The sequence below is a fragment of the Lagopus muta genome, chromosome 2 (genome assembly GCF_023343835.1).
Source record: "Lagopus muta isolate bLagMut1 chromosome 2, bLagMut1 primary, whole genome shotgun sequence".
Lineage (NCBI taxonomy): Eukaryota > Metazoa > Chordata > Aves > Galliformes > Phasianidae > Lagopus > Lagopus muta.
This window is the reverse complement of record NC_064434.1, coordinates 71,160,195-71,173,448: the sequence shown is the minus strand read 5'-3', so window position 1 is coordinate 71,173,448 and position 13,254 is coordinate 71,160,195. Positions and strand designations below refer to the sequence as shown.

The 13,254-nt window shown below is 36.5% G+C and overlaps 1 protein-coding gene across 5 annotated transcripts in view; it reads left to right on the top strand.

The window, feature by feature from the left end:
* The window catches only part of SIPA1L2 (signal induced proliferation associated 1 like 2), a 141,373-nt gene extending 134,635 nt beyond the window's left edge, over window positions 1-6,738 (top strand). For 3 of the 5 annotated variants that reach the window (XM_048935147.1, XM_048935149.1, XM_048935148.1), the window contains exons 20-23: window positions 940-993; window positions 1,935-2,058; window positions 4,566-4,647; window positions 5,500-6,738. In XM_048935147.1, coding sequence (XP_048791104.1) covers window positions 940-993; window positions 1,935-2,058; window positions 4,566-4,647; window positions 5,500-5,646 — 407 coding nt within the window. In that variant the 3' untranslated portion in view covers window positions 5,647-6,738. The remainder of the gene's footprint in view (window positions 1-939; window positions 994-1,934; window positions 2,059-4,565; window positions 4,648-5,499) is intronic. The other 2 variants (XM_048935151.1, XM_048935150.1) reach the window with 1 other exon arrangement.
* Window positions 6,739-13,254: the final 6,516 nt, after the last annotated feature.

Genomic DNA, 13,254 nt, shown 5'->3' with positions numbered 1-13,254 from the left:
ACTTTGCAGTGGAAGAAAAACACAGGTTTTTATCTTACAGACAGTATGGCCTCTGAGATGCAATGTCACGCATCACATGTTAGTGACCATAGAAAAAATAGCAATAGCATTGAATAACATCTGTTGCTGACTTTGGTTTCTTCTGTCAAGAGACAGTGAAAATGTTAACAGTATAAAAGTGAAATTGATTATTACATATGTACTTCAAACTTCTGACCCAATCCATTGTCAGTCTGATTGTTTATTCAGTTTTGTTTCTGGCCTACATACTGCTTTTGAGTTGGGAAACTCCTTTTGGTTTTTTATCTGTACTTATTAAATCTACCCACTTAATACGTTTCAAATTGATTTAGTGTTTGAAATTATATTCTTACCTTATTTTCAACACACATGAAAGCATCATGTTCAAATTTGCTGAGGTTTATCATAAGTTAGAAATGAGGTTAAAATCAAATTAAATGAGCTGTGGTCTTTAAAATTGGATAAAAATATGACGTATTTCTCTTTTCATATAATAAATGAATTGTTAATATTTGCTATTCTGAAAACAAAAGTTCATTTAGAAATGCCTTTAAAATGGCTTTTGAATGATTTCCTATTTTTATTTGGGACAAGTTGTAAAACAAGTTTTTCTGCCTATTTAAAGCATTCTGACCTGTTTTTGCTGTTTGGTGCTTAGAGTTTGAAGGATTGTCTTTTTTGTGTTTCGTGCCAAATTGCCATGCACAACATTGGGTATTGCTGTTAGAGACACTGTGCATGACATCGCATGCTTTACTGTAATGTTGGTGTACAAAAATGGTTTTGTAAGGCTGGCACTGAGAGCCAGCATGAGTTGCACTGGGAGTATCCCATTATGTGAACATTACATAAGGGCCACAGCTACTTTAGTGGAGATGGATTGTCTTGTTTATAGGAACATTCTAAATCTTATTCCAGGTTTTGACTCAGATGAAGAACTTGGGCCGTTCTGTCATCATACGCCGTTTCTAGGTGATGATTTGGGATTGATGACTTTTATATTTTGTAAACTTTCTTTAATATTTCCTGTGTTTGCACGTTTGCATGATAATGCAAGCTTTGGGTCTCTGGGGTGGTAGAGCAAGGGGAGAAAAGGCGAGGCAGGCATGTTGTCACCAGAATTTAAACAAACCTAAGGACTTGGATTTTGCTTAAGAGAAATAAGTTAAATGAATCTCCACAGAATATGGATTATATTTTTATAGAAGACAAATTAAATCCTAATGAATGCATAATTTACTCCCATTCTGTGCAATTATGATCTGCATGGCATAGTTCTATTACGTGATAACTGATGTATTTTGGCAACCACACTGTATATCCATAGGTAAAACCTGTGCTTGTTAGATTACACTCTAGTGCAATCCAACATAGGTAATAGTGTGCCTTTGTAATATGTATAACAAAAACCTCAACTGATAAAACTAGCATGAATTTGTTGTTTTTTCCAGTCTGCAGATTACCAGAAGGTTCTGCAAATGCTTGAGATGATAGTAAACTGCAAAAAAGTACAAAATTGGCAGTAGAGATTTCTGAGGAATCCAAGGGCTCTAAGTCTATAGAAAATACAAACTTTTTCATTGAATTCATATTGACACTGGTTGTGGCCCTGAGTTCTCAAGCAGTTTTCTGTGGATTTCATCAAGACCAATTTACTGATCATATCAGTCTTAACTAGTCCAAACAGATCTGAGGTGCAAAAAATTTGCTTTGAGGTTGCCTTTGGATGCAGATGTGGGGAAGCCAACTAATTAGAACGTACTTTACATCTGCTGACTATCTTCGAAGCTATGATGTAGAAATCTACATCCTTTTGTTGAACTGAGCAAGAACAATGGCTGTAGTAGAGCCTTTTATTTTATATATATAAATATACATCTTTAAACATAACCTTACGTTCCTTTTTTTTACAGATCAGAGAGTAGCATCTTTTTGTACCTTGGATGATATGCAGCATGCTCAGGGTTTGGAAGGAACACAAGAATTACCTTTGGATGAGAGTCCCACAGATGGAAAAGATTTTCTTGATGCTGCTGGGTATGTCAAAACTACAGCACATTTCCTTAAAACAAAACAAAACAAAAAAGTTGCTTTCTTTTTTCTCCTAGTGTTGCTTGTTACATATCCATTTCCTTAACTGAAATGCTGTAAAGGGGAAGGGGACATGGAAGGAGGTGCAAAGAAAAAACTGGACAAAATGAATAATTTGTGAGCCAAAAAGTAAAGAAGGAAAATAAGAGTCAGGATGTCATATAGTGGGTGTCAGCCCTGCCCATGGCAGTTGGTTTGGGACTAGTGGATAGCTAAGATCCTTTCCAGTGCAAACCATTCTTTGATCATGTGATTAAATGTGAAAAAAAGAAACCAGAGGAGTATAGGAAGCAGAGCTCCTGTACTCTGAAAATATGCAAGTTTCAAAATTAAATTTAGTACTTCATTATTAAATTTTAAAAAAAAGAGAGAGAAAAGGGTAGGAGATATATTTGGATATTTGCTTTGAGGTCAGTGTTCTGGAATGAATGCTGTAATCCTGATGTTACCTACCTTTTGGCTATGGGCAGTTTAGCATTTTGTTTAAACTATTCAGAAATTAACACATTGTAAGATCTGAGGAAGAAAATATGACATTGGATGGAATTATCTTGGTCTAGCTACTGGTTTGTGAAAGTTAGGAATGTTTTCTTACTGCTCTTCAGCTGACAGATTTTAACCATAGGGAACTGACACAATCTTTAACTTCGGAAGTCCTCTCAATGGCACTGCCTTGCATAATAGTTGCCATAAAGAATAAAAATCCTAACAGTTCCTTACAGTCTTAATTTAGATCATGAATTTACTGAACAAGGACTGCTTCTCTGAGTTTCAATCTATCAAAGCAATCTGTATATAGTGCACACAGTTTTGCTTGTGTGAACATTGCCTTTGTCTTCGCAATAGTATTTTTGCCAAGTATATGAACTATCAGTGAAAGTGGCTCTTAGGGTTTTACTTCAAAACGTGATGTCTAACTGTCTACATGAATGTTTCATTATTTCACAGCTGAACTGTTGCCTTGACAGATCACACCTTCACTTTACTTTTGAAATGTTGTTTCAGTGTGAATCAAACTCAGAGCATTTTCATCTGGGAAATTTGTAGCATAGCCAGGAAAAACTCTCTCATTAGAACAGTAAAGGTATATGCAGAGTTTAACCAGTTAACCTGAACTGATCTATTGCACCTCAAAGCTGCATTTTTCACTGTGTTCCTCCTTTGCAACAGTAGTTTGTGTTACATTCATTTCTGTTTTCATCTGAACTGGTAAAAGGAGCTCAGCTCAGTAGGATGCAAGACTCTTATCTGCAGCAAACATTTCAGCTCTTGGAGCAGGTGTTCCTATTTATTTTTTGCAGCTGTTCACATTCAAGGAAAAATTGCTACTTTTTCATTTATGAGGAGAGAAATAAATCAGGAGAACCTATAACTGAGGGCTGCGGGAAACTTCTGTGCCAAAACTGCCCAAATTCTTCACCCCCAGTAATCTAAGTGTGCTCCTGTCTTCTCTGTTGTGGGGAGTAGATTCTGTCCAATAGCTCATGTTAGAAAGGAAACACGTCTTTGATTAGTTTTGCTCTTCAGCAACAGGAATGGAAAAGAGGAAATGGAGGGATAAGAAAGGGTTTAGTCTTCTTGCTTGTTAGAATGTCCCATTTAATTTTGAACACATTTTAAACAAATTAACTTCGAAGTCCACATCCTTCACCAGCTAGTGATCAGTAAGGACTGCAAAAAGACTTTAAAATGTTCATCTTTAAGCATTGGAAAATGACTGATTTTTGCACTTGCTTGAAGAAACTGATTCAGCTTTGTATTAAAAAAAAATTGCTCTCTCTTCAGATTTTCTTTTCTAGATAATAATTCACATTATGGCTAATTTCATCTATAACATATTATGAAACTCTGCCAGTGTTCAGTGTCATACAGGGAACAGTAGCTATTCTCAATATTTTCCTCCAGTCATGCATTTGATTAACCTGTAGCAATATTTCATATGTTTTGACCTTTAAACAAAATATTTGTCTCCACGAAGCTGTAGGTTTATCTTTTGCTGGAAATGACACAACTGCAAACCAGACAAAAGAATTCAAAGGGATCCTTTAATTTGCAAAAATTACTGCTGCAGCTTGCTTCAGATTAGTACAGTCCTTATCTGAAAGTAGCTTGTTAACAAATGCACTCAGCATACCATTTACCAGCAAGTTTGACTTGCAGTGGGAAGGTGTGTGCAAATAATACCTGAAACATTCCTCCTTAAAATCATTTTGATTTCTGAGAGACCTGAATGAGACACAGTGTCGTAATTCAAATAACATAGCAGTGGGTTTGTGTACTGATAGTAAGTAGTCTTCCACTGTTGCTGCTTTTATCTTGGTTTTCCCAACTATCACTAAAGAGATTTGCTTCCCCTGCTATCACTAGAAGTATTATTTTGCAAAAGTGGGTGGAGAAAACAGGTTGAAATGTTTTTAAGTAACCCAAATTGAATGTAGTGGTTTTGTTTACAGGGAGCATGCTCCAACTACTCTGACTGGAAAAGTTAACCAGCTGGAAGTGATCCTTCGGCAACTACAAACTGACCTGAGAAAGGTAAGAGTAAGCTATTGGTATTATTGCTCTCTAATTTTAATAGATAGATTTTTGTGTGAAGGTCATTAAGGGCTTGAAAAAAGTAGGTAAGTTAAAATAGGTAACATAATCACGCTTATGAATGGTAGGGTCTAGTGATAAGTGTGGGAGTGGCTACACAAACAAATTGCTGCAAGGCTAACAAGTTTGCAGGTCACTGACTACTGCAGAATTAATTATACTACATATACTACTCTAGAATAAATAATGTACTTAATCCCTATCTTGTGATGTTTGAGATTTAACAAAGCATAGGGCTATGTACACAAGCGCTACTACTAAGAAGTTAGCACTCTAGATTTGTCACCCTTCTTGCCTCATGTGTGCCTCAATCATGTAACAATGACTTGATTTATCTCATTTGCTGTAATTCCTGAGCTGGGAACAATGCCAAGGACTGGTGGAAATGATTCTGTTTTTGTCAGAAAAGAATTATTATGGGAAGATTTTGAAAGTAGATAATTTTCTTTCTTCCTGGACTTTCACATATCATTTATAATACTCAAAATCTGCTTATTTTTTACTCCTTTAATTTTTGTTGAATTGAGTGAATTTCTATGATTTTGATATTGAAATAGGGTCTAGCTTTCTTTTTAGCTTGCATCATTTTATCTTCATAACAATGTACTGAGAAGGAATGAGGCACTTGAAACACATTTTGGGAATCAACTTACCGTTAGCAGTTGTCAAAATACATTAGAGTGCTCAACAGAATACAGCTGAATGGTTTGCATGGAAATATTAACAGTAACACTATATAAGTCCTTGAATCTCGACTGCTTGCTTTCTTCAACTTGTATCTCTGTTAACCAGGAAAAACAGGACAAAGCAGTTCTCCAAGCAGAGGTACAGCATCTGAGGCAAGATAACATGAGGCTTCAAGAGGAGTCTCTAACAGCAGCTGCTCAACTGAGGAAATTTACAGAATGGTTCTTCAATACGATCGACAAAAAATCCTAATGGCTGAACCCTTAGAAAATACTTGTAACAGCTGTAATGTAGCAGCTGTATTTTTTTGAATTAACGGGGTAATAATTTCACTGTGTTCACAATCCATTGTAGGTGTTTCTGCTACATTCTCTATCCAGTTTTATTCATTTGAAAAGGAGAGAGACCTGTGGTAACTTGTCTTTAAGCTCGTATGAAGAAAGGAGAGAATAGCAGATATTTGTTTGTGTGAAGATGAATGTAAAAAAATTCCTAGTGTCATTTTAGACATTTTTAGAGGATGTGCTGGCTAGGGCTTGCCTGAAAAGGAATATTTGGGGTTTTAGTTCCTGCGTTTCAGGTGCACTGGTGAAGATGTTAAAGCAATTTACATTAGCTTGGGCTTCAGTATTGTAAGATAAAAAGAATAACCAGACATATACTTTAATGTTTAAAAGGTGCTCTATTTTTTTGTATGTACAGTAGTTTTATTTCCCCAGTCCACATCGTCATAGCAATAAGAATGGAGGTATAGTGAATAGTCAAAAAGCTGTGTTTATAAAATGTTAGCACTGATGTGTTTAACACTAGTTTGGATGCAGATACATTAGAGATTATTTATTTGCAGGAACAAATGGTGCCTGAATATAAACAGTGTTTTGATTTTCTAAAGATACACATGCCTTGTAAATGGCTCACAGAGGTTAGCCTACTCCCAACTTCTGTTACTTTTGTATAGTTGATGTTCAGCTAAACAGTTATACTGCTTAACTATTGGAAACATGTATGGTGTGAGCCAGCCAATCAATTGTATAATGCCAAATTTGTTTATCTTTGTACAGAAGCTTTGATCAAGTGTCTTGTATTTAACACCTTTATTTAAGCTTATTTAACCTTAAATTGTTGATTTTATAAAGTTTGTTTTATCTGCACTATGGTGAGGTCAGTTGGTTGCAAGTTGTAATATTTTTAGCTTGCCAAGACTGTACTGAGGAGTTCTAGAAAATTCTAACAATTGGATGCTGCTAGTACACAATTGATTTGTTTGTATGCTTTAACATTTTTAACTGTTTAATTTGAAATGAACATACATCCTCCTTTTTTAATAAATGTTCAAAATCTAAACCTGAAAAATTACTTTATCTTGTATCATCTACAACTACTGTCATCACAAATAGTTCAGGTTTCTGTTCAGCTCAGTCTACGTTCTCAATCTGGAATCACTCCAAGCTCCCATAGCTCTTACGGTCTCTTATTACTGATGAGGGATTGTCACCATTATGAGAGTTGATTTGGTGTATCCTATCCTATAACTAAGGAGGTAGCTTCATAGGTCAAGGAGTAAAAGTTGTATTGACTGTTATGGGCATATGTTCATTAGTGACCAATGAGAAAAACTGCTTTATGCATAAATATGTTCTAAAGAAAAAAAAAATTGAAAAGATGTCTAGCTTTTCTGTATTATTTTATATTTATCAAAACAGCAAATAACATCCATCCTCCTCTTGTGTCTGCAATTGAAGATTTGATTGCAGTGTTAGCATGTGAGATGTGAAAGTAGGTTGATGATAGCTTGCACTACTTTGTTCCTCTTCTTTTGTAACAGTTTTGTGTGTGATATTGAGCTATATGTACTAAGTCTGCTCCAAAAAAACTGGAAGTTTACAAAATGAAATGAAGCCAATAAGATCCTTTGAAGTTATCCTTCTGAAAGAAAATGAAATCATTTGAGATCATGTTTGTATCCCATTTACATTTCAGTGGCTGACTGCATTCAGGCAGACCTACAGAAAATTGTAGAATTGTTAAAATATATATGCAACTGATGCAAATAAAATTCTGTATCCATTGTTAGCTTGTATCGGCTAAGAAATGTTTCATAAGACAAATGTATATTCCTGCTCCTATCACTGTTCTGATTATTTGGTCTTAGGAAGAGTTACATGGGCAGTAAACCGACGCTTTGATATCTTCATATTCAGATGAAAAAGTCTATTTTGTCTTTGTATTTTTCATCAAAAACTCTGACTCTTACATACCAAAGAATATTCATTAAGCTATATCAGCAAAGAGTAATTAAACATGGCAGTCATGTGTTACACTAGATTCTAATTTAAACACCTTACAAGAGTCATTAGCAAATCCATCTGGCTGGAGACCTTGCCAAAATAGCAGTGCTGAACAGCTCGTGCAATTTGTCTGTGAACATGTTTTCATGAGGACTGGTTTGGCCTTTTTGAGAAGCTGTGTTAATGGAAGTGAGCTTTGTCTGAAGGAATGCTGTTAGGTTTGTGTGAGATTTTATAGTCCAATATTAATTTCAGTGTTCATCTTTATCTCTCAATTACCAAAAAAAAAAAAAAAAAAGCATTATTTTAATTAGCTTTGCAAAAAGGATTTTTCCATAGTTGTTTTTCGCCTTTTCCAACCAATTAAAAACGTTTTGTTTCTGACAGTGGCAGAAATCTTTCCCACAAATCTCTTGCTGCCTTTGCTGACCACTTCCTCACAAAAGTAGATTTGTCAGAGGTGTGTTCTTCTTCCTCAAGTGTCTTTCACCGTAATAAGATGTTTTAGTGACATGTGAATACAGTATTTATTAGGGATCGTGATACAGGTTTGGCAAAGGTAATGAGTATTTAATTGGACACTTCAGTTATCTGATTTCTTTAAGAATAATACTTTGAGACATTTTACTGTTAAAAATGCCTGATTTATATACGTGGAGAAACAAAGGCTTAAGTCAATGTTAGCAACTAGTGTGGAACACTAGAAAAATTGACACTGTTGATAACGCAAGCTTTGAAAGTGAGAGGAGATCAATCAGGCTCGCTCTTGTCCGGTCTTGTGATTGGGTAGCCTTTGGTGGCTGAAATGGTATGTTAGGTTGGCTCTGGTTTAGTTTTATCTGGAAGGATGCCAGGCACTGAGCAATAAATCCAATCCATATGAACCAAAGCATAGTAAGTGGGGATGGTCTGAAAATTCACTTCAAAGATTCTTTTGTGTTCTGAACTGAAACAATAATATGGAAGTGATTTAGATGTCAGAGAAGTCTTTCCAGCACAGTAGACTGTGCTGTGAAGTATACCAAGATGCAGAAACCAAACCAACTCAGGCATTTACTGCTGTAAGGGAAAAATATAAATTGTGGCAAGATTACCAAATGTTCAACTTCTGCCTTAAAAATGATATCATAATTTATATACGGATCCTTATTCAAAGAGATCCTTACTGAGACTTTTGTCACAACATGGGCTGTATTTTATTGTGTATAGGTTTCTTTTCTGAGATCACTGCTAAAAAAATCAGGGCTAATTTTTGCTATTTTGTTGACAACATACTTCTACTGTGGTCAGTAGGCATGTGATAGCTTTATACAGAATTTTTATAAGGCACTGGAGGGACAGGAAGGTGACCTGAAACAGACAGCATAGCTTCACCAAGGGAAGTTCATGTCTGGCCGATCTGATGGTCTTCTGTGATGGAGTGACAGCACTAGTGGACAAAGGGAAGGTAACTGAGGTCATCTTCCTAAGCTTATGCAAGACTTTTGACATGGTCCTCCACCACATCCTTGTCTCAAAATTGGAGAGATATGGATTCAAAGTGTCAGCTAATTGGCGGATAAGGAATTAGTTGGAAGGTCTTAGCTTGAGGGTTGTGGTCAATGTCTCTATGTCAAAGGGGAGGCAGGTCACAAGTTGTATCCCTCAGGGTTCTGTTTTTGTACCAATGTTCTTTCATATCTTTATCATGACATAGACAGTGGGATTGAGTGCACCCTCAGCAAATTTGCTGACTCCAATCCGAGTGGTGCAGTTGATAATGGCAGAAGGAAGGGGTACTATCCAGAGGGACCTTGATAATGTCAAAAGGCCCATGAGAACCTAACGAGGTTCAAAAAAGAAAAGTGCAAGATTTTGCACTTAGGTCAAGATAATCCCAGACGTGTATGCAGACTGGGAGAGTAGCCCGGCTACTCTCTTTGAGAGTAGCCCGGCTAAGAAAGATTTAAGGATCTTGGTAGATGAAAAACTTAACATGAGCCAGCAATGTGTGCTAGCAGTCTAGAAGATCAACGATATCCTGGATACATCAGAAGAGGGACGGCCAGCAGTTTGAGGGATATGATTGTCCCTCTCTGCTCTGCCCTCAAAAGGCCCCAGCTGGAGCACTGCATCCAGGTCTCAGGCCCCCAACTCAGGAAAGATGAGGAGCATTTAGAGAGGGTCCAGAGAAAGTTCACAAAAATTATCAAAGGGCTGGAGCACCTCTCCTACAAAGAAGGAAGGAACTGGGCTTGTTCAGTCTGAAGTAGAGAAGGCTGCGAGGAGACCTCATTACAGCCTTCCAGTATTTAAAGAGAAATTATAAATGGAAGGGAAATCAAGTTTTACGTGGATAGATAGTGACAAAACAAAGAGAAAGGGCTTCAAACCAAGTGAGGGAAGATTTAGATTAGAGGTGGGGAAGGGTTGTGAGGTGCTGGAACTGGTTGCCGAGAGAAGTTGTGATGCTCTGCCCCTGGAGGTGTTAAGACTGGGTTGGATGGGGCCCTGGGCAACCTGATCTGGTACCTGATCTAGCAGTCAGCAACCCTGCCTGCAGTGGGGACTGGGAACCCGATGATCCTTGATGTCCTTTCCAACCGAAGCCATTCTATAATTCTGTGATTCTTTATGTCTTCTGTGCATTGTTTAATATAAATTCTGAAATTAATTCGCCTTTTTTTCTGTGCCCCAAATCAAGTTGTTTGAGAAATAAATGCTTCAATTACTTGCAATGCAAACACATAAGTAAATTGTAGAGCAAACAATTGGACAAACAACTTTCAGTCTGTAAAGAAATTACTAGACATTATGATATTTTTGCACTGGTATTTCATGAGCTCTCTGTAATACTTCTTTTAGTCTGAAATGCTCTAAAATTAAATTTTTGTTCTAGTTTCTAAGAAATTTAGTGAAACCCAGGAGCTGGTGTTGTATCATTTGAAAACATCATAACATTAAATATTGCTAACAAATTGTTACCCCAGTTTCTCACTTCCACAGCAAAAACTAGAAGGAAAAGAAAGTATTTCAATCCGAAAGCAAAGTTTTTAGACAAAAGCTTGCTTCTGTGTGTTTGGGAGCAAATTATGCAAACTGGGAAGGAAATATGTATTTTAGGAATCCAGAAATCAATTTGCCCAGAAAATGAGCCTTAATCTCAGCTCTTTTCTCTGTGCATACAGGATGCCTTTTTGTTTGATTTCCCACACTTCCTTTATTTCACTCCTTAGCAAGTTCCCTTGCTTTCTCTCAAGACGAATCCAATAGCATGTGGTCCAGAAGGAACACATATTGGCCTGCAGTAGCCCCCTGGTCTGGACAGCCAGGAACAGTTTTATATGGGTTTGGACAAAGCTACTGAGAGGCAGAGACTAAACATTTTTCAGTCTTTGCTCCTCTGACATTCTCCACAGTGCCTGTAGAACAGAAAGCAAGACAGGTAGACCTCCATCCAGCCTTGCAAAATGTAAAACTTTACTGTGGTATGAGAGTGAATTAGCATTCAACATTAAATTTCTTAAGTTTCTCACTCTCTTATCACAGTACTAGCCTTTGGAATCATTTTTGAGTCATGAGTAAAGCCAGTCAAGAATATGTGTTTCCAAAATAGCTATATCTAGCAGATTCCTAAAATCTTAACCAGGGATGCAAATAAAACAAAACAAAACAAAAGAGAAAGGGTATAGAGAGGGGAGGAGGAGGTAGGGAGGATATTTGCTTACATTTTCAATTCTTTTGATTTTCTTTTCCATCCTTCCAGACAGGCAAATTACACTTCTGGCTGTTGTGCCAAATTATGGGAAACCAGTAGGACCACAGAATGGAATGAATGAGCTTAATTGTTCCACTTTTCCACTTAATTGTTCTCTTCTTCTTAAGAGATCGTGTGAAGGTATCAAACTGTTCAATATGGGATTTTTATTTATTTTATTTACTACTCTTTAGAGAGGTAGTTTTATGTCCTTTGTTCTGTTTTTCAGACAGATGAGCTTTTTGTTTCCACTAACAGTTGATACTTAAAGGCTCCTTAATATGATAAAAGTCACATTGATATTGTAACAGGAGCAACCAGAAGCTGTTAGAGGAGCAACACAAATACATTAGTTTTGCAGAAAAGCTATAAATCTATTTTGTGTTTTTCTGTGTTCCTGTTATAGCAAATCATTAAATCTCAAAATCTGAGAAGCAGTAGATGGGCATTTTCTGACCAACATCAGAAAACCCAAATGATGATTATATATTCTGTAATATCAGTTTATGTGTCCTCGTGTCTGTAGAGTAGCTGGAAGTGTTTGCAGTAAATCTGAGGCGAGATGATGGAGAGTAAAGAGACAAAACGTTCCATGTCAGAAAGTGGGATGTGCAAAATATACTAATAGTAATTGGGGGCATTATTTGAGTTGTACTTTTATTGATGACAGATAACTCTATCTCCAAATATTAGAATTTTAATAAAATTGGAAATATTTATGTATCCTGCCTATTCTTTTGTAAATCCACTGTTTGGAACCTAGAAAGCAATTGTGACTACCTCAAGAAAAAGTTTTCTCATGACTTAAGCCCAGAAGAAATCTGGAAGAAGATCTACAATATTCAGACTTAGTATGTAAGCTGGGACACTTTGTTAGTCTGAAATGTAAAGTGTTGGTAACTCAGTCCTTTTCATCTTTTCCTGTTTGAAACTGGTGAAAGTGTATGATTATTTAAATGACCAAAGCTACCAGTAATAGAATAAATATATGCCCTACAGTTGTCCAGAATAAGTACCAGCCTACCGATCTTTCATTACCCATAACATTATTTCACGACTTTGTAGATAGTATATTTTTAAGATTTTTTTTTTTCTGCATGTAAATCTGAGATCTGTGTTCTCATCAGTGCTGCGTTTCTTACTCTAAAAACACTTTATTCACAAGCCCAAGACATATTGTTTCTTTTAAAGAACAAGTGCTCCAGGAAATACGTGCTTTAAGCGCACTTCAAGCTGCTGAGCTCAAGGTTCTTCCCTGACAGATTTGAAATGCTTTTGAAATTGAACTGTTGACAGCATTTTGTCTCATAACTCCCAGATTTTTGATCATCCCTTCCTTTGCTAGGAGCAAAGTGTTTATCAGTAGGGGTTTCAGTTTGAATAAGCACAGAATTTTAGACTTTTAGTATCTTCATTTTGTAGGAAATACGTTTTTTTTTAAAGGTAGAAAAATCCACTCCTTTTTTCTGGGCTTTCTTTTACTTTAGCTGCCAAGGCAGCTCGGCACCTAAACAATTCAAAACCCCTTTTTGTGAAATGTTTTTTGATTAGTATGGGACCCTAAATATTAGCACTAATTAATGTTAGAAATTGTTCAGCATGCTTTCAGACTGCATACAGACATTGATGTGGACATTGAGGAATGAGTTATCTACCATTCAAAAGAGAAAACAATGGGCTCATTCCTTTGCATTTTAATGTCATCTAGCCATCAGAAGATTCCTATCATTTAGCCAGAAGTACTCCAAATGGCACCATTAAATTGGACTGCATGTTGTGGGCGTGTGCATACTGGGTGGCAGATTTCTTTGGAAATATCAGTAAATATGATTCAAT